Source organism: Pleurodeles waltl, chromosome 4_1, assembly GCF_031143425.1.
Source record: "Pleurodeles waltl isolate 20211129_DDA chromosome 4_1, aPleWal1.hap1.20221129, whole genome shotgun sequence".
In the NCBI taxonomy this organism is placed as follows: Eukaryota; Metazoa; Chordata; class Amphibia; order Caudata; family Salamandridae; genus Pleurodeles; species Pleurodeles waltl.
Genome location: NC_090442.1, coordinates 606,903,285 through 606,927,801, shown reverse-complemented (window position 1 = coordinate 606,927,801; position 24,517 = coordinate 606,903,285). Strand labels below are relative to the sequence as shown.

Genomic DNA, 24,517 nt, shown 5'->3' with positions numbered 1-24,517 from the left:
GGCCGGAGGGGGCGGGCAACTCCACTAGCTGGAGTGTCCTGCGGTGCTGTGACAAAGGGGTGAGCCTTTGAGGCTCACCGCCAGGTGTTACAGCTCCTGCCTGGGGGAGGTGTTAGCATCTCCACCCAGTGCAGGCTTTGTTACTGGCCTCAGAGTGACAAAGGCACTCTCCCCATGGGGCCAGCAACATGTCTCTAGTGTGGCAGGCTGCTGGAACTAGTCAGCCTACACAGATAGTCGGTTAAGTTTCAGGGGGCACCTCTAAGGTGCCCTCTGGGGTGTATTTTGCAATAAAATGTACACTGGCATCAGTGTGCATTTATTGTGCTGAGAAGTTTGATACCAAACTTTCCAGTTTTCAGTGTAGCCCTTATGGTGCTGTGGAGTTCGTGTTTGACAAACTCCCAGACCATATACTCTTATGGCTACCCTGCACTTACAATGTCTAAGGTTTTGTTTAGACACTGTAGGGGTACCATGCTCATGCACTGGTACCCTCACCTATGGTATAGTGCACCCTGCCTTAGGGCTGTAAGGCCTGCTAGAGGGGTGTCTTACCTATACTGCATAGGCAGTGAGAGACTGGCATGGCACCCTGAGGGGAGTGCCATGTCGACTTACTCGTTTTGTCCTCACTAGCACACACAAGCTGGCAAGCAGTGTGTCTGTGCTGAGTGAGAGGTCTCCAGGGTGGCATAAGACATGCTGCAGCCCTTAGAGACCTTCCTTGGCATCAGGGCCCTTGGTACTAGAAGTACCAGTTACAAGGGACTTATCTGGATGCCAGGGTCTGCCAATTGTGGATACAAAAGTACAGGTTTAGGGAAAGAACACTGGTGCTGGGGCCTGGTTAGCAGGCCTCAGCACACTTTCAATTGTAAACATAGCATCAGCAAAGGCAAAAAGTCAGGGGGCAACCATGCCAAGGAGGCATTTCCTTACACACGTTATTAAGGTTCATTATCAATGATTGTCCATTCCAACTTATAATCAATGTATTCCATTGCTGTCACATTCACTGCACACATCTATTCTGTAGCTCGTGGAGCCTTTCACTGTTATTCATATCTCACAGGGTTGTGGGAGCATATGTTTTACCACTCTGTAGTCTAGAGTAAGTGCAATTAGCATTTTTCCCAACCTTACTAGTTCCGCTGTGATTGTTTCCTAACTGTAACACTGTTGGGAGAGAGAATTTTTCAATTGCATAATTAATGCATTTGTAAGTAAAATAGTACTTTACATTGCTAAACAATGTGTGCATATTAATCACATAATCTGTAGTAGGGGACTGCACTTAGCCATTATGAGCAGTACCTGAGTTAACATATTGTATAACTTAAGTTAGCCTAATAATAATGTCATTTTGCATGTCGACTTCTACACCTGAAAGCCTGCACATTTCATACTTGTTTTGCACGCTATGTGTTGTTCCATTGCAAAAGCTGTTTTTTCTAGATGCCTTTTGTTACTTAGTGAATAGTTGTTTGTTATGTATAAGACAACTGATACTGAGTTTACCACTAAAGATGTCAGTGTGTGCAACAGTCTGTCCGGTGCAAAACTTCAAAGACATAGCCATGCATGGATCATTGCTTAGACATGAGAAAGTGGGAAGTATACCTGTTCCCAGAGTGTGGAGAGAAGCAGTTGGCTCTTGAGAATAGGAACAAGCTGAAATGTTGCAATTAGTGTTTTGTTAGACATCTAATATTGTGTGTTCCGTAGACTAGGGCTCTCACACACTAGAAAAAAACACTTGCTGACTTCGAACTGAGAAGACCCTTCTCACCTCTGAGTGCAAAGGCTGTATGTGTAAGCATTCTTAGTCTCTTGTTCAGTGACGTTTATTCGGTTTTCTGTGGCTGGCACCTTACTTAATTTACCTAAACTGGATGCCCTTTCCTCAAACCATACTAGTTAGTTTAGATTAAGTAGTTCCTTTGTGATACACACTTTCTGGATATGCTGTATTCTTTATGTAATTCTCGTTTTAGTTCTATGTTTCCTTATCCTAAAATATGGGATCTTGGACCATTTAAACATATAACTAATAATGCTTGAATGTCATTGCTTTAATTAAAATGTTGTTTTTGAATGTATTTAACTTCTTATCATTTCCTGTGGAGTCTAATGGTTTCACTGTTTATGATATTTGTTTAAATGCTAGCTCCTAGGCTCCTCTTCACGTCGACTAACAAAGTTCCATACAACCAGTTGTGGGTTTTATTTGACAAGTGTGAATAGTATTAAAGCTAATGTTACAGTATTATAGATTAAGATTCAGGAACCCCTGCTCACTGTCGCATCATTCTGGGCAAAAAAAGTATGGCTTTTAAAAGTATCACTCCTTCACATGAGCGACTTCAGCAGCAACAGTGTTTGACATGGTTTATGTGTGATATACATTCTTTCAACCCCAATTTTTACTTTTCATGTTACAGTTTATTTAGTTCCGTAATCAGAGGCATTCTAGCACCATGTCTTTTGCCTTTGGAGAAGTTGTACTTTATCTTACCAAGACGTGAATAAGAAAAATACTTCTATCTGATAGAGACTCCTAATTGCTGATTCCTTACCTTAGAATATCCCCCAGGTTTCAGTGTGGATAAGGAGATTTTTCTTCAAGCAGTATCCCGCACATCGTTAGGTGGGGTCAGTTGACTCTGTGTCTGTTGTTAGTGTCGTAGTTGCCTGATATGACGTCACGGGTCGTCTACCCTGACACGCTGACGTCAGTTCTTTTCTTTCCACACCAGCCTATGCGCAGATCCAAAGAGAGCAACCCCTACAGCTGCTTTTTGAATGGCCTTTTGACTTTTTGTTGAAGTTTTTGACTTCTTGGTGCGTCGAGGATATCGTCATGGAAGACAGGCTTCAAGCCCTGCGGCTCCTGTCACTGTATGATGTTGGTGATGGATACGCACCTTGTCTGCCTGTGATGTTTGGAGCAGGAACACGTTCTGAAGTTGGGCTCTGACTGCCAGGCCATGAACCCGAAAACTTTGAGAGTGTGGTCCCTAAAGCTACTCGAAGCCCGGCAATCGGTTCCTCATCATTCCCATTCTCGGTCGACCACGACTTGTGGTTATCCCTTTCGAAATCGTCAGCACACTTGAGTAAGCACAAGAAGTCAAAGAAGCACAAGAGGTTTTGACTTCACCCCGTCGGTCAAATGACAACGCAGGAGAAGGAGCATCCTCAGTCTAGGCCTCCGTCTTCAGAGCCTACTTCTGGGTCAGCTCTGCTTCTCCCGGATTTTCCGGGGACCAGATCCACCCCTGCCCAACTCAAGGAATTTTATGAGGCCATGCACTTGATCTTTGAGCAGTCCGGCCCTGAGGGAGAGCCTTCGATCCCTGCAGGGTTTGCAGGGGCCCTTTTGGGTTCCCCAACCGGCGGCTTTGGCTCTGGCCTCGGCTCCGAGGAGCACCCAAGGATCTGCTTCCGGATCTGAAACGGCATAGTTCATACCATAACAACCTTCCCCGGTGACTGTTTTGGCGTTGACTCTCCTGACGCGGCTCGTGGGCGACATCAATCATATACGCATTGCCGACTCTGACACAGAGCCGATTCCGGCTTCGGCAAGGGCCTTGGTCCCTCGGTCGGCTCCAGACCATTTTTCTTATGGGTACGAGTTTGGTGAGAGTAGGGAGGGGTCGCTGGACCCTTCAGACTCCCAGCTAGAAGACCCTATCGACTGGGCTCAGGAGCTGGGTGAAGGCAGCGGTCTGAATACCTCCCCTGATGCCTGAATGCTTTCTCCCTCTACTGTGGCTACGGAGGATGAGGCTTCTTTATCCATGGTGGTGCGGAGAGCGGCTAAGGTCTCGGCCTCAAGCTCCCTTTGGTGGCTGTCAAGACTAATCTCCTGACTGAGGTGCTTCAGCCTGGGGATTCCACGTCCGATCCCCTTTTGCCCTTTAACCAAAGCCCTCACTGATGTCCTGCTGGGGACCTGGTCCAAACCCAGCACAGGGGCTCCTGTTAATAGGACAATTGCCTGTGGCCGTAGGCCTGCACCTGATGACCCAGCTTTCTTGACCCAAAACCCCACCCTGAGAGCTTGGTCATCCAAGCCTCAACATCCTATGGCACGTTTCCTTCCGCTGTCCTGGATAGGGAATCCAAAAGGATGGATCAGCTTGGAAAGAAGTTGTTTTCTTCCTCTAGCCTGGCATTGTGGTCTGTGAACACCACATGCCTTTTGGGCTGTTACACCCATACTTTATGTGACACAAAGACGCAAATGCTGCCACAGGTCCCGGAGGAGGCCCAGGCCATTCTCTCCAAAGCTATTGCTGATGGGAGAGATGCACCTAAGCTCAGGAACAGATGTGGGCTGGATGTGACCGACTCTCTTGGCAGATTGGTTGCTTCGACGGTGACCTTGAGGCGCCACGCCTGGTTAAGGACATCTGACGTTTCAGGGGAGGTCCAATCCACTCTGATGGACATGCACTTTGATGGCACCCATCTCTTCGGAGAAAAGCGGACTTGGTGCTTAAGGCCTTTTCAGGAGTCCAAGCTACAGCCCAGTCCCTTGGTCTTGCTGCTGCCACACGCCCACCTCAGTCTGCTTTTTGCCCCTTTCGTGGCTACGGAAGGGATTCCCATCCATGTCCTTTCCCCACCAGCCACCGTGCTGGTCATGCTGCTCAGCCTCTGCGTGGCCAGGGACGTGGGATCCAGTAGCTGCGTGGATCAGTGAGCCATCGGTTTAGCCAATCTCCCCTTCCACTCCCCCCCCCACCCTCCAAACCGTCATAGTCTGACATTTCGCCATCAGGGACCAGTCGCCGGCAGGATTCACCATCATCTGGCCTGCTGGAACACCATCATGTCAGACAGGTGGGTTTTGGAAATAGTCATAAGGGGCTGCTCCCTCCCCTTCAAGACTGCCCCTCCATCCATGCCACCATCCTAAGATCGGATGACGGAGGATCACCTGACCCTTCTCCGCGAGGAGGTTACAGCTCTCTTGGCCATGGCAGCCATAGAGGGTCCCTCTGTCAGTAGTAGGTTGTCGTTGTTATTCCTGTTACTTTCTGGTGCCTAAAAATGACAAGGGCCTCTGCCCTATACTAGACCTTCAGTCCCTCAGTCTCTTTCTCAGGAAGGAGAAGTTATAAATGCTCACTCTGGCTCAGGTCCTATCTGCCCTGGACCCAGGAGACTGGATGGCAGCGTTGGACTTGCAGGACGCACATTTGCATGTTCCCGTCCTGCCTGCCTACAGACGTTACTTGCTGTTCACGGTAGGCCACAAGCTTTTTTAATTTACTGTGCTCCCCTTTGGCCTTACATGCGCCCCTCAGGTGTTCACAAAAGTGATGGAGGTTGTCACAGCTCATCTGCACAGGTTAGCGGTTTCAGTCTTCCCCCTACCTCGACAACTAGCTGTTCCACCTTCGGACTATTAAGGACTTCCTGCATTCGCTGGGGTTCACTATAAACATTTCAAAGTCACATCTGACTCCCTCTCAGACTCTCCTTTTCATCTGAGCTGTTCTGGACACAGTGAAGTTTCGGGCCTATCCTCCCGAATGGCAACTCCAGGATATTCAGGCTATGATACCGATGTTTCAGCCTCTATCCTGGATTTGGGTGAGAAGGACTCTGACGCTGCTGGGCCTCATGGCCTCCTGCATCTTGCTGGTGACGCATGCCAGATGGCATATGCGGGCTCTGCAGTGGCACCTGAAGTTCCAGTGGGAGCACCATCAGGGGAATCTCTGCAGCATGGTTCAGATCTCAGAGGGGACTGCACAAGATCTGCAGTGGTGGCTTTTGAACCGCAATTGGGTCAGAGGAGGATCCATCTCTCTTCCCCAACCAGATTTGACAGTAGTGACAGATGTGTCACTCCTGGGATGGGGCGGCCACATGGGAGATACGGAGATCAGAGGTGTCCAGGTCAGTCTTGTGGAGCTCAGGGCAATCAGTCTGGCGTTGAAACCATTCCCTCTCTCAAGGGGACAACATCACCGCCATGTGGTACTGCAACAAGCATGGCATAATGGAGCCGTGGACCCTTTGTCAGGAGGCTCTGTGCAAGGCTGGAACATCAGGGCATATCCTGGTGGTTCAACATCTGGCATGTTCTCTGATGGCCAGAGCTTACGAACTCAGCTGTCAATGCCTGGTCGATCACGAATGACATCTCCATCCAGAGGTGGCACAAGGTCTCTTTTAGTAGTGGGGAGAGCCTTGGTTAGATCTGTTCGCCTACGCAGAAAGCGCCTATGCGGCTGTTTTTCATGCTGGATTTTCCAAGGCCACACTCGCTCGGTGATGCTTTTCGTCTCAGGCCTCCTTTATGCCTTTCCGCCAATATAACTTCTGCCCAGAGTTCTCAAGAAGATCAAGAACGACCGGGCCCAAGTCATTCTTGTGACTCCGGACTGGGCACGAAGAGTATGGTATCTCGAGCATGGTCATTGTCGGAAGATGGCTCTGTATATACTATCTCAAAGTAAGAGATAGTGTGCACAGAGTCCAAGGGTTCCCCTTAGAGGTAAGATAGTGGCAAAATTAGATAATTCTAATGCTCTTTTTTTGTGGTAGTGTGGTCAAGCAGTAGGCTTATCAGAAGGTAGTGTTAAGCATTTGTTGTACACACACAGGCAATAAATGAGGAACACACACTCAAAGACTCAACTCCAGGCCAATCGTTTTTATATAGAAAAATACATTTTCTTAGTTTGTTTTAAGAACCACAAGTTCAAGATTTGAAGTAAATACATAAAATAGAAGGTACTCCACACAGGTAAGTTAGGAACTTTGAATTAAAGCAGTAACATACACAGTTGTTGTTAAAATGGCAATATGCTATTTTAAAAGTGGACACTGTGCAAAAACAACAGTTTCTTGGGGAGGTATGTAATTGTTAGTTTGTCAGGTAAGTAAAGCACTTACAAGTTCCTAGGCAAAGGCAGCCCACCGTTGGGGGTTCAAGGCAACCCCAAAGTTACTGCACCAGCAACACAGGGCCGGTCAGGTGCAGAGGTCAAAGGAGGGCCCAAAACACATATGCGCCTATGAAGGACAGGGGTGCTCCAGTTCCAGTCTGCCTACAGGTTAGTACCTGCATCTTCGGAGGGCAGACCAGGGGGGTTTTGTAGAGCACTGGGGGGGGACATAAGTAGGCACACAAAACACACCCTCAGCGGCACAGTGGCGGCCGGGTGCAATGTGCAAAGCAGGCGTCAGGTTTTGTATAGGAATCAATGGAGGTACCTGGGGGTCATTTTAGCGGCGCAGGCAGGGCACAGAGGGGCTTCTCGGGTCAGCCACCGACTGGGCTTGGCAGAGGGTCGCCTGGTGGTCACTCCTGCACTGAAGTTCGGTTCCTTCTGGTCCTGAGGGCTGCGGGTATAGTGCTTGGTCCAGGCTTCGGGTTCCTTGTTACAGGCAGTCGCGGTCAGGGGGAGCCTCTGGATTCTCTCTGCATGCGTCGCTGTAGGGGTTCAGGGGGGTCGCCTTGGGTTACTCACGAGGTCGCAGTCGCCTGGGAATCCTCCCTGTAGTGTTGGTTCTCTGGAGCTCGAGCCGGGGGCGTCGAGTGCAGATGGTGAAGTCTCACGCTTCCGGCAGGAAGAGTGAGTTCTTTAAAAGTTGCTTCTTTGTTGCAAAGTGCTGCTGTTACCTGGAGTTTCTTGGTCCTTCGGGTTTAAGGGCAGTCCTCTGAGGCTTCAGAGGTTGATGGTCCCTGTTGGATGCGTCGCTGTTGCAGTTTTCTTTGAGTCAGGAGACAGGCCGGTAGGGCTGGGGCCAAAGCAGTTGTTGTCTCCGTCGTCTCTGCAGGGCTTTCAGGTCAGCAGTCCTTCTTGTTTCAGGTTACAGGAATCAGTTTTCCTGGGTTCTGGGGTGCCCCTAAATACTGCATTTAGGGGTGTGTTTAGGTCAGGAGGGCAGTATCCAATGGCTACTGTCCCAGAGGGTGGCTTCACCCTATTTGTGTCTCCTCCCTGAGTGGAGGTGGGCACATCCCTAATCCTATTCGGGTAATCCTCCAAACTTAAGATGGAGGGTTTCTAAAGGCAGGGGTCACCTCAGCTCAGGACACCTAAGGGGCTGTCCTGACTGGTGGGTGACTCCTCTTTGTTTTTCTCATTATCTCCTCTAGCCTTGCCGCCAGAAGTGGGAGCAGTGGCCAGAGGGGCGGGCATATCTCCACTAGCTGGAATGCCCTTGTGTGCTGTAACAAAAGGCATGAGCCTTTGAGGCTCACCGCCAGGTGTTACAGTTCCTGCAGGGGGAGGTGAGAAGCACCTCCATCCAGTACAGGCTTTGTTCGTGGCCACAGAGTGACAAAGGCACTCTCCCCATGTGGCCAGCAACTCGTCTGGTTGTGGCAGGTTGGCAGAAACTGGTCAGCCTAGCACTAGGAGTCGGACTGGTATTCAGGGGGCATCTCTAAGATGCCCTCTGGGTGCATTTTACAATAAATCACACACTGGCATCAGTGTGCATTTATTGTGCTGAGAAGCTTGATACCGTGTAGACATTATGGAACTGTGGAATTTGTGTTTGACAAACTCCCAGACCATATACTCTTTATGGCTACCCTTCACTTACAATGTCTGAGGTTTTGCTTAGTCACAGTAGGGGCATAGTGCTCATGCACAAATGCCCTCACCTGTGGTATAATGCACCCTGCCTTAGGGCTGTAAGGCCCGCTAGAGGGGTGACTTAACTATGCCACAGGCAGTGTGAGGTTGGCATGGCACTCTGTGGGGAGTGCCTTGTCGACTTAGTCATTTTCTCCCCACCAGCACACACAAGCTCTGAGGCAGTGCGCATGTGCTGAGTGAGGGGTCCCCAGGGTGGCATAAGACATGCAGCAGCCCTTAGAGACCCTGCCTGGCATCAGGGCCCTTGGTACCAGGGGTACCATTTACAAGGGACTTATCTGAGTGCCAGGGCCGTGCAAAGGTACAGTTTAGGGAAAGAACACTGGTGTTGGGGCCTGGTTAGCAGGATCCCAGCACACTTTCAATCATAACTGGAATCAGCAAAGGTCAAAAAGTCAGCGGGTAACCATGCCAAGGAGGCATTTCCTTACAGTCATTGATCCCCTGATTAAACTGCCACTTCGGAAGGATCTTCTGTCACAGCAGTGGGGTACAGTTCTCCGCCTGAACCTGTCCGGTCTCCCCCATTTTGCGTGGAGATTGAGCAGCAGCAGTTGACAGCTTTTGACCTTCCGCCTGAAGTCTGCAATGTTATCTTGGCAGCCAGGTGTCCCTCCACCAAAATAGTATACGCCTGTAGGTGGAACAAATTTGTGGTATGGTGAACAGACAAGTATAGGGATAGGTCCTCCTCTGTCGACACCCATGTCTCCTCAGCATCTGAGGTGACCCACTGCTCCAACTTAGGGGAAGATTACTTAGATAGGGAACTTATGAAGCGGAGTCTAGAGGAGGCTAGGCTAGGACTGCAGCAGCAACTAGCTCTAGATAGGGAGTCCTTGGCAGTAGAGGGGGAGAGACAGGGTTTGGGGTTAGCACCCCATGGTGGCAGCAATCTTACTGTAGGGACACCAGGGTCAGGGAGGACTCCTGTGAATCTGGGAACCTAAGCAAGATAGTCTCACCTTACAAGGTGGGAAATGATATTCACAAATGGTTCACTGCCTTGGAGAGGGCCTGTAAAGTACAAAGAATTCCTCAGAGACAGTGGACAGCAATCTTGTGGCTCTCCTTCTCTGACAAAGGCAGAGATAAACCTCTCACTGTCAGAGAAGATGCAGGTGATTACTCAGCACTCAAGAATGTACTCTTAGATGGATTTGGGCTAACCACTGAACAATATAGGGTCAAATTCAGGGAGACCAAAAAGGAGTCCTCCCAGGATTGGATAGATTTTGTGGACTGCTCTGCTAAAGCTCTGGAAGGCTGGTTGCATGAGAGCAAAGTAGGTGATTACCAGGGCTTGTATAATCTGATTCTGAGAGAGCATTTTCTTAATAACTGCATTTCTGATCAGCTGCATCAGTACCTGGTGGACTCTGATTTGACCTCACCCCAAGAATTGGGAAAGAAGGCAGGCAAATGGGTCCGCACCAGGGTGGGTAGGAAAGTTCCCACAGGGGGGGAGCACAAGAAGAATGATTGAAGTAAGAATCAGGACAAGTGTGGGGACAAAAACAAAGAATAAGACTTCTGATCAGGCCCACAAAACACTTCTGGGGGTGGATCTAAGTCCTCTGTAGGCAACCAGGCCATAGGGTAGGTGACAGCACTTGTCCTAAAAGTAGCCCCAAGCCTGCTACTACCACTAGTACCCCTAGCACCCCTAGCAGTAGCAACAGTTGTGGTAGCGTAATGAGCCCAAGAGTGTAGCTGGGTTCACCTTTGGGACTGTAGTGGGTCCTGGGGTAGGTATAGAAACCCCTGAGACAGTTCTCGTCTCTAAGGGTGGCAGTGGCCTTGCCACCCAGCTGCTTGTCCCCTTACTATGGATAAGTACAAGCAGCATTCCTTGATAAATGGTGTTGAAGCTGAGGCCTACAGGGACACATGTGCCAGTGTTACTGTAGTAACTGAAAAACTAGCGTCACCTGAACAACACCTACTTGGTCACAGGTACCAAGTCACTGAGTGAATAACTCCACTCAGTGCTTCCCCATAGCTATGGTAGACTTTAGCTGGGGGGGGGGGGGGGGGCAGGTTTACTGGCCCCAAAAAGGTTGTAGCGTCCTCTAACCTACCTGTAGAGTGCCTCTTAGGTAACAACTTAGAGACCTCAGCTTGGGCTGAAGTTGAGTTTCAAGCCTATGCAGCCATGCTGGGCATCCATAAACACCTCCTTGCCTGAACCACAACACAGGCTTAGGAACAAGGAGAGCAAGGAGCCTTGGAGCCTGAAATAATGGCCCAGGACACTCCTAACAACAGAGACAGGCAGGATAAAGAGTTACCTCCTATCCAGACTCCCACTGAGGATCCCAGTCCTCTGAGGGAGGAACCCATTCCCTGGGTGAAACCTACACCACAGGAACTTAAGGCTATAGCAACTGAACTTCTGGGGGTAAAAGAATCCATCTGGAAGGAACCTAGGGTAGAACAGCAAACCTGTCCTACTTTAGAAAACTTTGAACAGCCACCCTGTCCTTCCATGGAAACTTTCGGGCAGCAACACTGCTCCACCCCACAAAACGTAGGACAGCAACCCTGTCCTGCTCTACACCCATAGGCCAGCAACCCTGCCCTACTATAGATTCACAGGGACAGCAATCCTGTCCTGCTCTAATACACTTGAATCCACAATCAGCAACTCAAGAACCAAAGGGCCCGCAGTTTACACATATTATAGGAGTAAATCTCAAACTGATAGGGTGGGGCCTTCTCCCCACTGGGAATGGACCATACAGTGTAAACCCACTCCAATGCAGATGGACTCTCCAGATAATTCCACTTAGACAATAAGGACTCATCTGGCCAAGGTTAGTCTTATTGTCGTTCGTTTGGCAGGGTGGGGGGGTTGTGTAAAAAGTACCCCCTCTTTGACATGATTACACCCCACTGCTTTGACTGTTTTCAGTGGGATCCTGCTAACCTGGACCCCAGTGATTGTGCTCTCTTCCTCTAAATATGTTTGCCTAGGGCTTTGCACACCCTAAAATTGGCATACTGGTGTCCCCTTGGTCCTCTCTGCCAGCTGTCCGACTTGGGACACGGTAAGCCTTTGCCCCTCCCTGAAGGACAGTACCCCTGTGCACCGTGATTCTTGCAGCTACAAAGCCTTGTTGGCTCCTTCTCCCAGGGATCTTCAGGCTTCATGTAGCTCCGGCCCCCAGCACATCTTTCTGTCAGGCACAGCCTCCTCTCTACTGCTCCAGTGACGTGGGACTCCTCTTCAGCTGTGCTGAGTGAGCCTCACTGTGACTTGCTGTGCCTGCTGTCAGTGGGTTGCCTGTGAGGGCTGCCTCCTCTTCTGGTGACTCTTCCGACTCCTGAGGGTCACCCCGGATTCCCCTCCCTGGGTCGAGTCCCCTGGGCCATGCTGGTCCTCTTCTGCCTTGCAACATTTCTTTTCCTTCTTTTGCATTTGCCAATGCTTGTTGGTGGTCTTCCTATACCACTGACCCACTGCAACCCGACAGCGGATGTGGGACACCAACTGCATCGCTTCAGGGACGCCTCTTCAGCTTCTGGGCCGCACAACTGGTCTTCTTCATCCCCGTCGACCTGGTCCTACATCCTCAGAAGGGTGGGTAGTGACTCCTGCCACAACCGGACACTCCAACACAAACTGGACTTGGTCCTCTTCCTTTGCAGGTCTTCTTCTTCCGGAAACCAACTTTGGGTCTTGTTTGGGTCTTGCTCAATCCTTGTCCAATGTCCTCCTGGTGGGTTTGGGAAAAACTAAGTACTTATCTCTGCCCTCCTAGTCGCTGGGGGTCACTCTGGTACTACCCTCTTGGGGTTCCTAGTTCCTCCAGCTCCCCTCTACCGACTCCACAACCTTGGGTGGGGGACTGTATCTTGCATTCCACTTTCTTATTATAAGGTTTCGTCCTCCCCTAGGACCTTCACTGTTTCATATTACTTCTGCCAATGCTTATTGTTTTTTTATGCCCTTTACTGATTGCTAATGCGTATATAATAGTGTGTTTACTTACCTCCAGTTGGGGGACCGCCTATTAGTATTATAGTACTTGTGTTACTCTAATAAAGTTCCTTGATTTTTGTTACACTGTGTGGTCCTTTCATCTGTGCTAGTGCTGTGTGACTATAGTGGTTTTGCATAAGCTTTCCATGTCTCCTAGATAAGTCTTGGCTGCTCATCCACAGCTATTTCTAGAATGTCCTGGTTTCCTAGACACTGCCTACACTTCACTAACAGGGTTACCTGGACCTGGTATAAGGTGATAACACCTTTGGTGCTCATCACACACCAGACCAGCTTCCTACAACCAGGGCCTCCTTTCTACCTAAGGTGGTCATGCCCTTTCATGTAGGCTAATCTATCACTTTGCCTACTTTTTACACATCTCCACATCCTTCTAAGCAAGAGGAGAGACTCCACCGTCTGGACCCAAAAAGAGCATTGGCATTCTATCTTGATTGTACCAAAGAGCTCCGGGTGGATGATGAACTCTTTGTGGGTTATGTGGGTGCAAAGAAAGATCAGGCTGTGCAGAAAAGATCCATCTCTAGATGGTTTGTTCTTTGCATTAAAATGTGCTACACATTGGCTCACTCTACTAAAGCAACAGCTGCAACCACTGCATTGGCACGCGGAGTTCCAGTCCTGGACATCTGCCAGGCAGCAGCGTGGGCGTCCTTACATACGTTTACCAAACACTAATGCCTAGACAGTGAGTTCCGAAGGGATGGGTACTTTGCCAGTTTGGTCCTGCAGGACTTCCCAGGATGATCGTGGTTCACAGACCCTCCTCTGCAGATGGCATTGCTTAGGAATCTATTCTAAGGTAGGGAATCTGCAACTAGAAGTCTCTGTCAGGTAACAAGTTATTTACTTTCGTTAACAAATTTTCTGGTAGAGACATGTTCTAGTTGCAGACTCCTTACTGACCTACCTGTCCTCTCTGCTCCTGCAAACTAATTTCTGGGGACAGGGTCTTCCCTTTCAGGGACCTCGTTCAGGCACACCAGAATCAGTGTTCTTCATGGCTCCACGCTTCTGGCGTGGAAAATCGTGAAAAGAAGCTGACGTCAGTACACCGGGGTGGCGCCCATATATGACCCCAATATCATATCCAGCAACTACGACGCCAACTTCAGACGCGGAGTTGACCAATGCCATCTAACAGCACACAGTGGTACTGCTCGTAGAAAAATCTCCGGATCCGGATAGATGCCTGGGGGAAATTCTAAGGTAAGAAATCTGGAACTAGAATAAGTCTCTATCAGATAATTTGTTACCAAATGTAAGTAACTTGTTAGTCAGTAAAAAGGAAGGAGAGATTTTAGACTAAGGGTTGCACCCTACATTCTCACCAACAACCTCACATGCAGGGTGTTATTGTTAACATGTCTTCTTGACAATCTAAGAGATCTTTAAAAAAAATGGCAATCAGCAGTATGTAACCTTCCTTGCTGCATTCGGTTTGGTTCTAACTCATTGTTTTGATCTTCACAGATGAAAGAACTTGCAATGGTGTTCTGCCACCAACTGCAGTCTAAATATCTTGATGAGACACTTGGAGAGCAGGTGAGAGTGCTAAAATATCTACTTGATGTGTTCTGGATAACACCACTTATAAAAAAGAAGATGATTTAATGCTAAACTTTCAAAAAATGTTTTGTATGAGACATAAATCATATCACTCACTTTCAAACTTAAAAAAAAAAAAAGCACTCTACTCACTTTCACTTCATCGAAAGTGTACATATGTAACAGGTGATACCTTAACTGTGCACTGTATTTAAGACTATAATAACAAATTTATAGAAACATATTGTACATTAGAATAACTGGCTAATGTTGAATGGAATAACATGGTTTTATTTAAGCATCTCTCAGTCTGAACTTTATCATAATGCTCAGGAACCCTGCCAGGCATCACTATTTCACAGGTGGACAGTGGTCCCAATCCTGTTCTCCCCATTAATGTATTTATTTATATTTAATTTTGTTATAATCAGTCCACATGCCACCTGGGCACAGTTTCAGGAAGCCTCCCCTGTTTTTTTTGTTTAGTTCTTTATTGTGCAATTATTTAAAATCATTACAATAAAACATACCTTAATAACTTTCTTATTTTGAGCCCACTAAAAAAAAACTTACTTAAGCCACCTAATTGTGGTAAACAAAATGGCTTTAAAAGTGCTTAGCAATTAAAAGCTAAAGTTAATAACAGAAAAGTCTGAAGTGCAGTATTAATGCCCTAAGTAGGGGGTCAAACTGATCTCAGACTGAGCTCAAGGCCTCTATAGAATCCCCGGAGCAAGCAAAGTTCTAATCAGAGGTGCAGGATATAATGTCTGATGCATTCAGTGATAGGGATCTGGCCGTTCTCAGGAACTTTATAAATCTGGCTGCCAACTCTGAACACTCACTTTTCAAGCATGCTACGACGACCGCGCTGCAAGTACAAATATGTAGAGCTCGCCATATTGGTCGAAGTCAAAATACTCTTAAGTGGGATCAGCTTCTCACATACACATGGGAGATGGATTAGTGATCCCTCCTGCCTGGCAAAGAATCTACAATGCCTGTCCTGGGCTTCAAACTTTCTCTGACCATACCCATATGTTTTTAGTGGAATTAGCAATTGGCTGAGCCTGCAAAGTTCATTACACTATAAGATATGAAAAATAGTTTAGCAGATTTAAACTTTTCAAACTTTTAGCAAAATTGCCAAGTCCTAGAATCAGGGTCTCATTAAAAATAAAGGTTTGCATGAATTTGGATAAATTGGGTGTGTGTGTGTGTGTGTGACCCCTTTATTACCTAATGTAGTTTTTTTATGTGCACCCACATAGGTGTATGTTTCTTTAGTGGCTCAGTAAATGGAATCAATCAGTTTAATTATATAACTGTTTATGATGGAAATAACACTGTAAAGTTGTGAGTTAATAACAAATGAGACTACAAAGAAATATTTGATAACGAAGGTAATAGCCCTGATAACTAGATCCATTAAATCTATTGCTGAAGAAACTGTAAACATGTGACTCTAGTTTCAGGTTTTTATGATTAAAAAAAGGTTGGACTTTTTTGGTCCCAAGTGGCAAGAACATCAGAATTAGGGGAGAATCCCAGCATAAGTTGTCCAGAAGGATATAGAGACGCATTCTGTTGTAGTAAATATTTTGCTTCAGTAGGTATTGTGCCACACTCTTAGTGTACAAATGTGACTGTTACTATATTAAACCTTGGCACACACAAACGTATTAGGCTTGCCTAAGTTCATGATGATGTTGGTAGAGATATTGCGAATAGGTCTTGTAATTCAGCATTGCCCCTCAGGCATCCCTACCTCAAATCCCAGTAATGCACATTCAAGAAAAAGGAGTCACACTTGTCTTACTTTGTCATCACAAGGGAAAAGTTAATTATTGCATTGTTTTTGTCTCATTCTTTCAGGTTATAAAGAATTTACTATTTGTGTCCAAAGTAGTGTATCTTTTGATGGCAGAAGAGGAAGACAAACAAGATGACAACAAAGACATCGACTTTGAAACAGATCATAAAGAAATCTCAGCAGATGACAGTGAACTGGGGGGATATCAGGAAGAGAATAAGCATGACGAAAAACCGGAGGAGGACAAAAAACAAGCCACTTTATTATGGTTAATCAAAAAACTGTCATTTATGGCCAAAAGAGATGCTGCTTACTCACCAAAAAGCACATTAAAGGTTAGCCGGATCTCATATTTGTCTTCATCTAAAAAGAACGAAGGCCGACCACTTTTATTTACTTTTAAACATGTTTCTTTTGCTCATGTCCTGAGCCCTTTTGGGATTTTGACTTTTTGTCATAGTGTATATTGTGTCCAAAGATGGGAATGAAGAAAAGTAGACAGGACCTGAGGTCCTGGATATATTGTGTCCCACTTGCAGTTAAAACAGGAAATTGCCTCAGTACTCATCAAGCAGTCATCCATTTGTGTTTTATTTTTAATGGGTAGTCCATTTCACTATCAACATATGAGATGAGATGATGTGATACATTTTGTATAATAGATTGAAAAATAAATGTGCTACATGCAATTTACTGAAACCAAATGATTAAAATGATTTGGTCGTTTACAAATAAATAAGCATAGGTTCTGCAAGCAAAATAAGTTGGTTCTAAAGGACCTAAGTGTAGTGAACTTACACTGAACACAAATGTTATCAGGCCAGTGTAAATAAGTCATCTGTTTCTGCCATTTAAAATAATACTGCACTGCCCTCTGCTCACTAATCATAGCAATCTTTAGCGATTTCTTAACCTGCCTACTTCCTGTGCCCTCTCCTTCTAAATGTTTCCTCTGCATGCTCTCCATCCATTCTTAGCTACAACGATATTTTAGGCAGTTAAATACATCTGATTACAGATTCCCTTCCCTATTAATACCCCCAGCCTTCAGACTGGATCGTGAGATTTTTCTCAGCATTTCTCTAACATCAACATCAGTTGGTGGTGTGCGGCTCTGCGTCTGCTTCATCACGCCCCACCCCTTGGAAGTAAAATTAGAACCATGTGTAAGCGCCACCTCTGCACGCTAACATCAGTTCCTTTTTTTCGCACTTTTGGATGCAGAGCTCGCTCCCAAGCTTTTACCACTGCTCTGAACTTTTTGTTTCAAAATTCCTTTTCCACTTTGCTTGGGACATGTACCCTCATAAACTACAGGGTTTATGCATTGTAGGGTATGTCACAGACTGATATCTGTGTCAGATCCAGCACCAGGTATGTCTCAGGTGTCTAGGGTCGTTGAAAGCCTCCAGGACCTGCGATGACTGCACCAGGAGGTACCCCAAGGTGATCTTGGTTTACAAAGCCAAACTCTACATCACCAAACATCGAAGAAAGGCTCGAAGTCGAGGGAGAAGTCTCACTCTTGAGGTAGTTTCTGCAAAACATCTTCCTCACATTTGATATCATCAGGTAGGTTGAAGTCCAAAATGAAACACAAGAAAATGAACTGAGATTCTTCTCCATCATGCTACTCTCACTCAGAGACGTCGCATGGGATTCAAGGTGATTTTCGATCTTGATCTCAGTCTCCTACAGAGGAACTGACTCCACAAAGGCTTTCAAAGATGTTGCGGATCTTTGCAGCCTTTCGGCTCCCTTTAGGCGTGCCTTTGGGGCCTATGGATCAGAGTAGACCTCCAGTCAGGTTACCATCAGCCTATCTGTCCTCTACGCCACCTGTGCCTTTTGACTCTCCTGTGGGGGCCATCTCGACTACAGCACCGATGCCTGGTACCACAGCCTGCGCTGGTTCCTGCCCCTTCAATGCCAGATTTGATGTTGCCAACACCAGAGGAGGATCCAGTTGATTTTCTGACTTTGAAATGAAGCAAGATGAGATGCTATGACGTCGAACAAAGTTGTTCCTATACCTATTCCGACACAACTGCTCCAGCCTCATTCAGATTTAGACAGAAGATTACCACTGCGTAGGAGTCCCCCTCAAGAACTCCAAAATAATTTTGACTTTGTTTCAGAGCATAGGTAACATGGTCTAGGTGATCCTGATTATAGATAATAGAGATGGCTCTTCCCACTGCTATGACGACAACAATCGTCTCATGGACCTACAAAAGACAAATGGTTTGGACTCCTCGCCTGACACTGGATTGAGCTCCCTCCAATCTATCCCCCCCTCCTCCCCAGGGCCCCTCAACAGAAGACACTTCCTCTTTCGTTGTAGTCATCCGACGTGCAGCTGAAGTTCTTATTTTGCAGCTTTCATGTATAGGGATCCAAACTAATGTGCTGACTGTGGTTCTGCAGCCTGGACAGAACTTCACACAACCACGTCTTCCTTTGAGTGAGCCCCTGACTGACACGTTGTCATACAGTCACTAAAAACCTTGTTTTTGCCTGCTGGAAAATAGGCAAGTGGGTAGATGCTATAGATCTGCACCTGGTGACCCTGCCTTTCTCACACAGCATCTCATTCCTGAGATCATAGTGGCCCAGGCTTACAGAGGTAGGTTAGACCTGAACTCATTCCATATGACAACTCCTGATAGGAATTTGAAACATATGGTTCTTCTCAGCTAGCCTGGTTTATCATTGTCAATGCCTCCTACCTCCTTGGATGATACTCATATGCACCGTAGGGCATGGTCAGCAAGAACTTGCCAACAATCCCTGATAAATTTCTCTCTAGCCTAGCGCAGATCACCCAAGATGGACTAAATGCATCATCTACTCTGGGCTGGACATGGATTGCTTAGGCAGGGCAGTCTGTACCAGTGTGATGCTTTGGTCCCATGCCTGAATGAGATCTTTGGGATTTTTGTGTGATGTCCCAGTGTCATTAATGGATATGACGTTTAAATGCACCCAGCTTTTAGGAGACAAAGCAGACCTCTGTATTAGGGTGCGTCAATGAAAGCAGGGCCACAGCGAACTCCCTCAGCCTCTCTGAGCCTGTTCAACAGTATCCTCAGCAATGTCGCCTCTTTCAGTGCTTTGCCTCTAGACAATGCCAAGGCCCCCCACCCCAGCAACAGATCCCCCAGTCCTTTCGAGGTTTGGTCCTGGAAATAGTCGTCAGCAACCAGGCCCTCAGGAGCAACATACTGCTCATTCCTATCCCGCTATAGTGGCTTCCAAGCCACTATAGTTTGCCCTTGGCTGCATATGGCCTCCCTGTTTGAGGCAAGATAAGTTGCCACTTTGGTGGATGGCAGAGCATTACATCTGACAAATGAGGGTTCAAAATAGTTCAGAAAGAATACGACCTCTCTTCTGCCTAACCCAGCACATATCCGACCCACCTCAGAGCAGCTTTGGGAAGACCATTTGCCCATTCTGTGGTCAAAGGAGTCATAGAACGGGATCCGGCATCTGAAATAGGGACAGGATGTCACATCTGTAATTTTGGTGCATAAAAAGGGCGAAGTTCTTTGTCCTATTTTAGAGCTTCACCCTGGTAACTGCTTCCTAAAAAGGACAAATTCAAGATGCTTTTGTTGGGCCAGATTCTCTCTGCCCTGGATGCAGGAGACTGGATGGAAGCACTGAACCTGCAGAATGCCTATTTGCATGCCCCGTTGGGAGTTTCCTGCAGTTTAAGGTGGCCCAAAATCTATTTCTGTTTCCCTTGTTCCCCTTAAACTTCACCAGTGCTCCTCCAGTGTTCACTAAACTGATGGCGGTGAGCACTGCACTCCTTCAGAGGTCTGGCATACAAGTCTTCACCTATCTCAATGACTGACGGTTGAAGGCATATTCACCAGTCAGTTTTAGAGCACCTGTAGATGATGGATGATCTTTTAGTTTGTTTGGATTCTTGATCAATGTGCCAAAGTAACACCTAGCTCCTTCACAGAGGCTACTATTCAACTGAGCCATTCTGGATATGGTGCACTTTTGAATCGTGACCTCAGGTTCAGCAAATCCAGGGCATTAGGGCTATGATCCTGATGTTTCAGCTTCAATCCTGGCTCTCCTTGAGAGTGGGACTGAGACTTCTTGGCCTCTTGCATCCTGCTAGTGGACTACACCAGATGGCATGTGCAGGCTCTACAGTGGGATCTGACGTCTCAGTGAGCTGAGCCCATAGGGAACCTGTCAGATGTCATCCTCGTTTTGGAGGTGACTGCACAGGATCTGCAGTTGTAGCTGGTCACCTGGAGTTAGCCCCAGTGGTAGACCCCTCTCCTTAACCCACCGGGAGCTGACAGAGGTGACTGATGCATCACTGCTGGGGTGAAGAGGCCACATAGGAGAGGTAGAGATCAGAGGCCTCTGGTTTTCGGCAGAGACCAGGCTTCACATCAACCTGTTGGAGCTGCATGCTATTCGCTTGGCGTGGAAGGCCTTCCTGCCGACCAACAAAGGGCAGGCTGCTTCAGGTTGTCACAGACAACATTACCCCCCTGCTTTACTACAACAAAGAGGTTGAGCAGGGTCCTGTGACAGGAGGCTCTGTAACTGGCTGAACTATGAGGACATTTCCCTGGTAGTAAACCACTTGGTGGGGTCATTTAAATTCACAGCACAAGAACTCAACTTGCGACACCTAGAGGATCATATATAGCACTTAAACCCCAGGGTGGTCAGAACGTCTTCCAGCAGTAGGAGGAGCCATGGCTCAAGCTCTTCTCCACCCATGCGAACTTGCAATATCAACAATTTCATGCATGGAAGTTCCCAAGACGTCTCTTTACTGGAGACTTATTCCACCTAGTGTGGAGCTTGAGTTTTCTGTATGCCGCCCGTGTCTACCTCATCTGCCTTGAGTTCTGAAGAAGATCAGGAACGACTGGGCCCAAACCATGTTAGAAGCCAAGCTTGGGGAGGAATAGTGTGTTACCTGGAGCTTCTGTTCTCTGATCAAACTGCCACTTCGAGAGGATCTCCTGTCGCAGCAGCAGGGCATGGTCCTGCACCCATGCCTGCACATCCTACATCTTCATGCATGGAGATTAACAGCGACAGCTGACTGCTTTTGACCTCCTTGCCGTAGTTGTGGATATCATTCTAGCCAGGCGTCTAGATGCAAAATCTGTTTACTCCGAGCACTGGTATAAATTTGTAGCCTGGTTTAGTTCCCACCTTACAGACCCAGTACAACCAAAGTTGTTGGATGTTTTGTACTTTTGTTCTGTCTTTAGCCCCGTAAGGACTCCCTTTTTGCACTGTTAAAGGTTTTTCGTTGGCCCCTTCGGTCTTTTTAAATTTGTTTCACCAACAGACCTTGTTTAAATCACGTGTTGTGATCCATTTTCTTAAAGGTCTTGTTCATAGGTTTCCACCCGAGCCTTTTGTGATATCGCAGTATGATTTTAATTTGGTTCTCGAAATCCTTATGTGTACCTCTCATATTTGCAACTCCTGACTCAAAACAGTCATTTTTATTGTAATATCTTCAGCCTGTCCTGTGAGTAAACTACTTCAAACTCCGTCCATTCAACCTCCATACACCACCGTTTTCCCCAGTCAAACTGCTGGTGGTGATCAGAGCCCCATTTGTGCCAAAAGCTGTGCCTTCTTTTCATGCCAGAAAACCGAAATGTGCTCCATCTCACCCCTCGAAAGAGAAGAGACTGCATTGTTTGGACTCCAGAAGAGCTTGAGCTTTAACATCAGTTGTGCCAAGGACCATTGGGTGGACAATCAGCTTTATGGTGTTTTCTAGGTCAGTGAAAGGTGAGGCAGAGCAGAAAAGGACCATAAAAAGTTCAATATTCCTTTGAATTTAAATCTGCTACGCATTGGGCAGGAAGCAGCCTTGATTAAACTAGGAGTTCCTTCCACCAGCGTGAAGGCTGTTACCACTGCATTTGCACATGGAGCGCCTACTCTGGACCTCTGTCAGGGTGTGACTTGGGCATTACTCCTATACGTTTGTTTGATATTCTGGTCCGGAAGGATGGGCTCATTGCTGGTTTGGTCCTGCAAGACATTTTAGTACGAGCCATTCCACAGATCCACAACCTTGAGAGGTACTGCTTTGATATCTGTTCACAAGGTGAAGAATCTACGTTTAGAAGTATTTGTCGCGTGTAATTGGACAGCGTCACATTACTGCTCTCCATTAGATTGGCCCTGCTCCATGATGTCAGATAGTGTGTTTCCATCTAAACATACGAAAAGGTGGGTGATGACAGGATTGGCAGGAGGTATCTTGAGGTTCCAGAGGAAACCTGTGGCCCCAGATAGGGTACTCTGGTTGTCAGAGATGTCCATTATAGTTGAATGTGAGAAAATCATTTATAAGATGAGTTAACAGATGGAGTTTTACAGTGAGATCTGGGAACCGCTTGACTCATCCAGGGTTTAGTCGAAACAGTAGAGATGCGGCTGGACTTGAGGGAGCTCTCTAGGTGCTGAAGCTTGGTCTCCAGAGTTCTCGCCAAAATTACCTTAGCAGAGTCCACAAAAACATTCAATGAAGGGGGTCTGCATTGTTAATGCAGGCATACCAAAGTGAGTTTGGATGGTGAAACTTGTTATTTTACCTACAACATGGGAATGAAATAGAAGTGGGAGGGGCTAGCTTACGATTTGTTGCCTGATTGTTTCTCGTTTATTATCGTTCATTGCTTGTTGTACTTTGTGTCACGGGCTGGTGCTTGGCTGGACACATTTTCTGGGAAATGCATTACTGTATACGACTTTGGGGTATACGGAGTGTTGCGCTCCTCATTAAGTATATGTTTGCTGTATAAGATTGAGAATGCGTACAGGTTGTTTTAGGAAAAAAAGGTTAAATAAAGATTGCAAAAAAAAAAACCAAAAAAAAGTATCCATTAGAAGAACATGTTACTTACCTTTGTTAACGTTCTTTTAGTGGATACACTGTATAACTGCAGCACCCTTCTCATGTTTCTAAAAAGGTCTCAAATTAGAGATCTGCACACTGTTTCATCTGTTCAATTATTGGACTCTGCCACCGACAAGGCTGACAGAGTCAAGGAAGAAACCAATGTCAGTGTGCAGAGGTAGCGTTTATATGCGGTTTTGATATACCACCTGCTGGTACATGGGAGCAGTGTTGAGAAAAAACGCTGTGTCCTGTCAGGCGTCTGGGAGTATTCATTAGGTGAGGAATTTACAGTTAGACAGAGTTACCACCATAAAGAGCGTTACCAAAGGTAAGTAAGTTCGGTTTGAAAATATGTAAAGTGTTTTCCAAATATTTTTATTAAATCACACAGGGAATCCCAGCCATAGCCCAAGGCTGTTTCATTTACATGCCTGGAAAAGAGAGCAGAAGAGGAACTTCGAACAATACCAGCAGAAATGGGAATCAAGTGCCTTTTCATCAGGAACTGTATTTCTATTTGTATGTTCAGCAAGAAAATAGAAAAATAATATTTGTATAGGAAAATTTGCAGGCTGAAGTGCTGGCATATTCCTTCCCTACTAATTAGAAAAAGCAGTTGAGTAAGTGAGGAGAAGATTTCTGACTCTGTGCTCGGGCGCTGCTAGATTAAAAGATTAAGCTCGTTTTCCTTAGATATGGAAAAAGAACAAAATAATGATTATTTCATAAGGCAGAAAATGTTCATTTGCAAAATGATTCCGCTTTGTATTGTTTGAAGAACTAATCAGGTTCTACTTTCTGTATTCAAATAAAATGGACCTTCTCTATTTAAATCATATGAACCTATGAGTGTGATATGCCACATGTATAATTATTTTACTTGTTTATGTATATTTTCAGATTTATTACTTAATGCCATTTGATTATCTTTTCAGAGAAAATGCATTTTCAAGTTTCTTGGTGCCATTGCTGTAGATCTTGGAAAAGATAGAGTGAATCCCTATCTTCCAGTAATCATTGCACCCCTCTTCAGAGAACTCAACAGCACATATGCAGAACAAGGTAAATAATCTGCTAGTATTTACAAAGTGCGTTTATATTAATACTTTTTCGCTTATACTGCATGTGGTGTAGCAAGCATGTGGAAAATGTACCCCCCTTCTTCCCAATTTTAGTAATAAAAACAGTAATAATTACTGTGCTGTGGGCCCCTTAAGCCTCTGAGTGTTGGTGCAGCTTTGCCTACTGCATTATTAATAGCTGCGCCTCTGAATGTGTGGATTCACACTCTTGACTTCACACCTTTCATTGGTATCTACGAACAGAGTAGGACTACAGTTTTCTGTCCCCTCTTAGAATGAGTATTCATGCCATACACTAACTTGGGTTCTGCTTCAGCACCAGCTAAAAAAAGTTAAGGGCTTCCCAGTGGTTTCTGTTTTTTCAATGCCTGTACCAGTTAACACTTCTGCCATACTATGTCTACACCAACGACACATGTTCCACTTTTGTCAGTCCCCATCAAGGTGTAGGTGGCTGGTTCCAAAATACAAACAACCCTTCGAAAATATTTAGAAATCATTTTTTGCTTA

The 24,517-nt window shown here is 46.4% G+C and overlaps 1 protein-coding gene across 1 annotated transcript in view; it reads left to right on the top strand.

Moving 5' to 3' along the window:
• Positions 1-24,517, top strand: part of UTP20 (UTP20 small subunit processome component) — a 966,235-nt gene that overhangs the window by 917,419 nt on the left and 24,299 nt on the right. Inside the window, exons 58-60 of the mRNA XM_069229033.1 lie at positions 14,119-14,190; positions 16,069-16,341; positions 23,861-23,987. Of these exons, the coding sequence (XP_069085134.1) occupies positions 14,119-14,190; positions 16,069-16,341; positions 23,861-23,987 (472 nt within the window). The remainder of the gene's footprint in view (positions 1-14,118; positions 14,191-16,068; positions 16,342-23,860; positions 23,988-24,517) is intronic.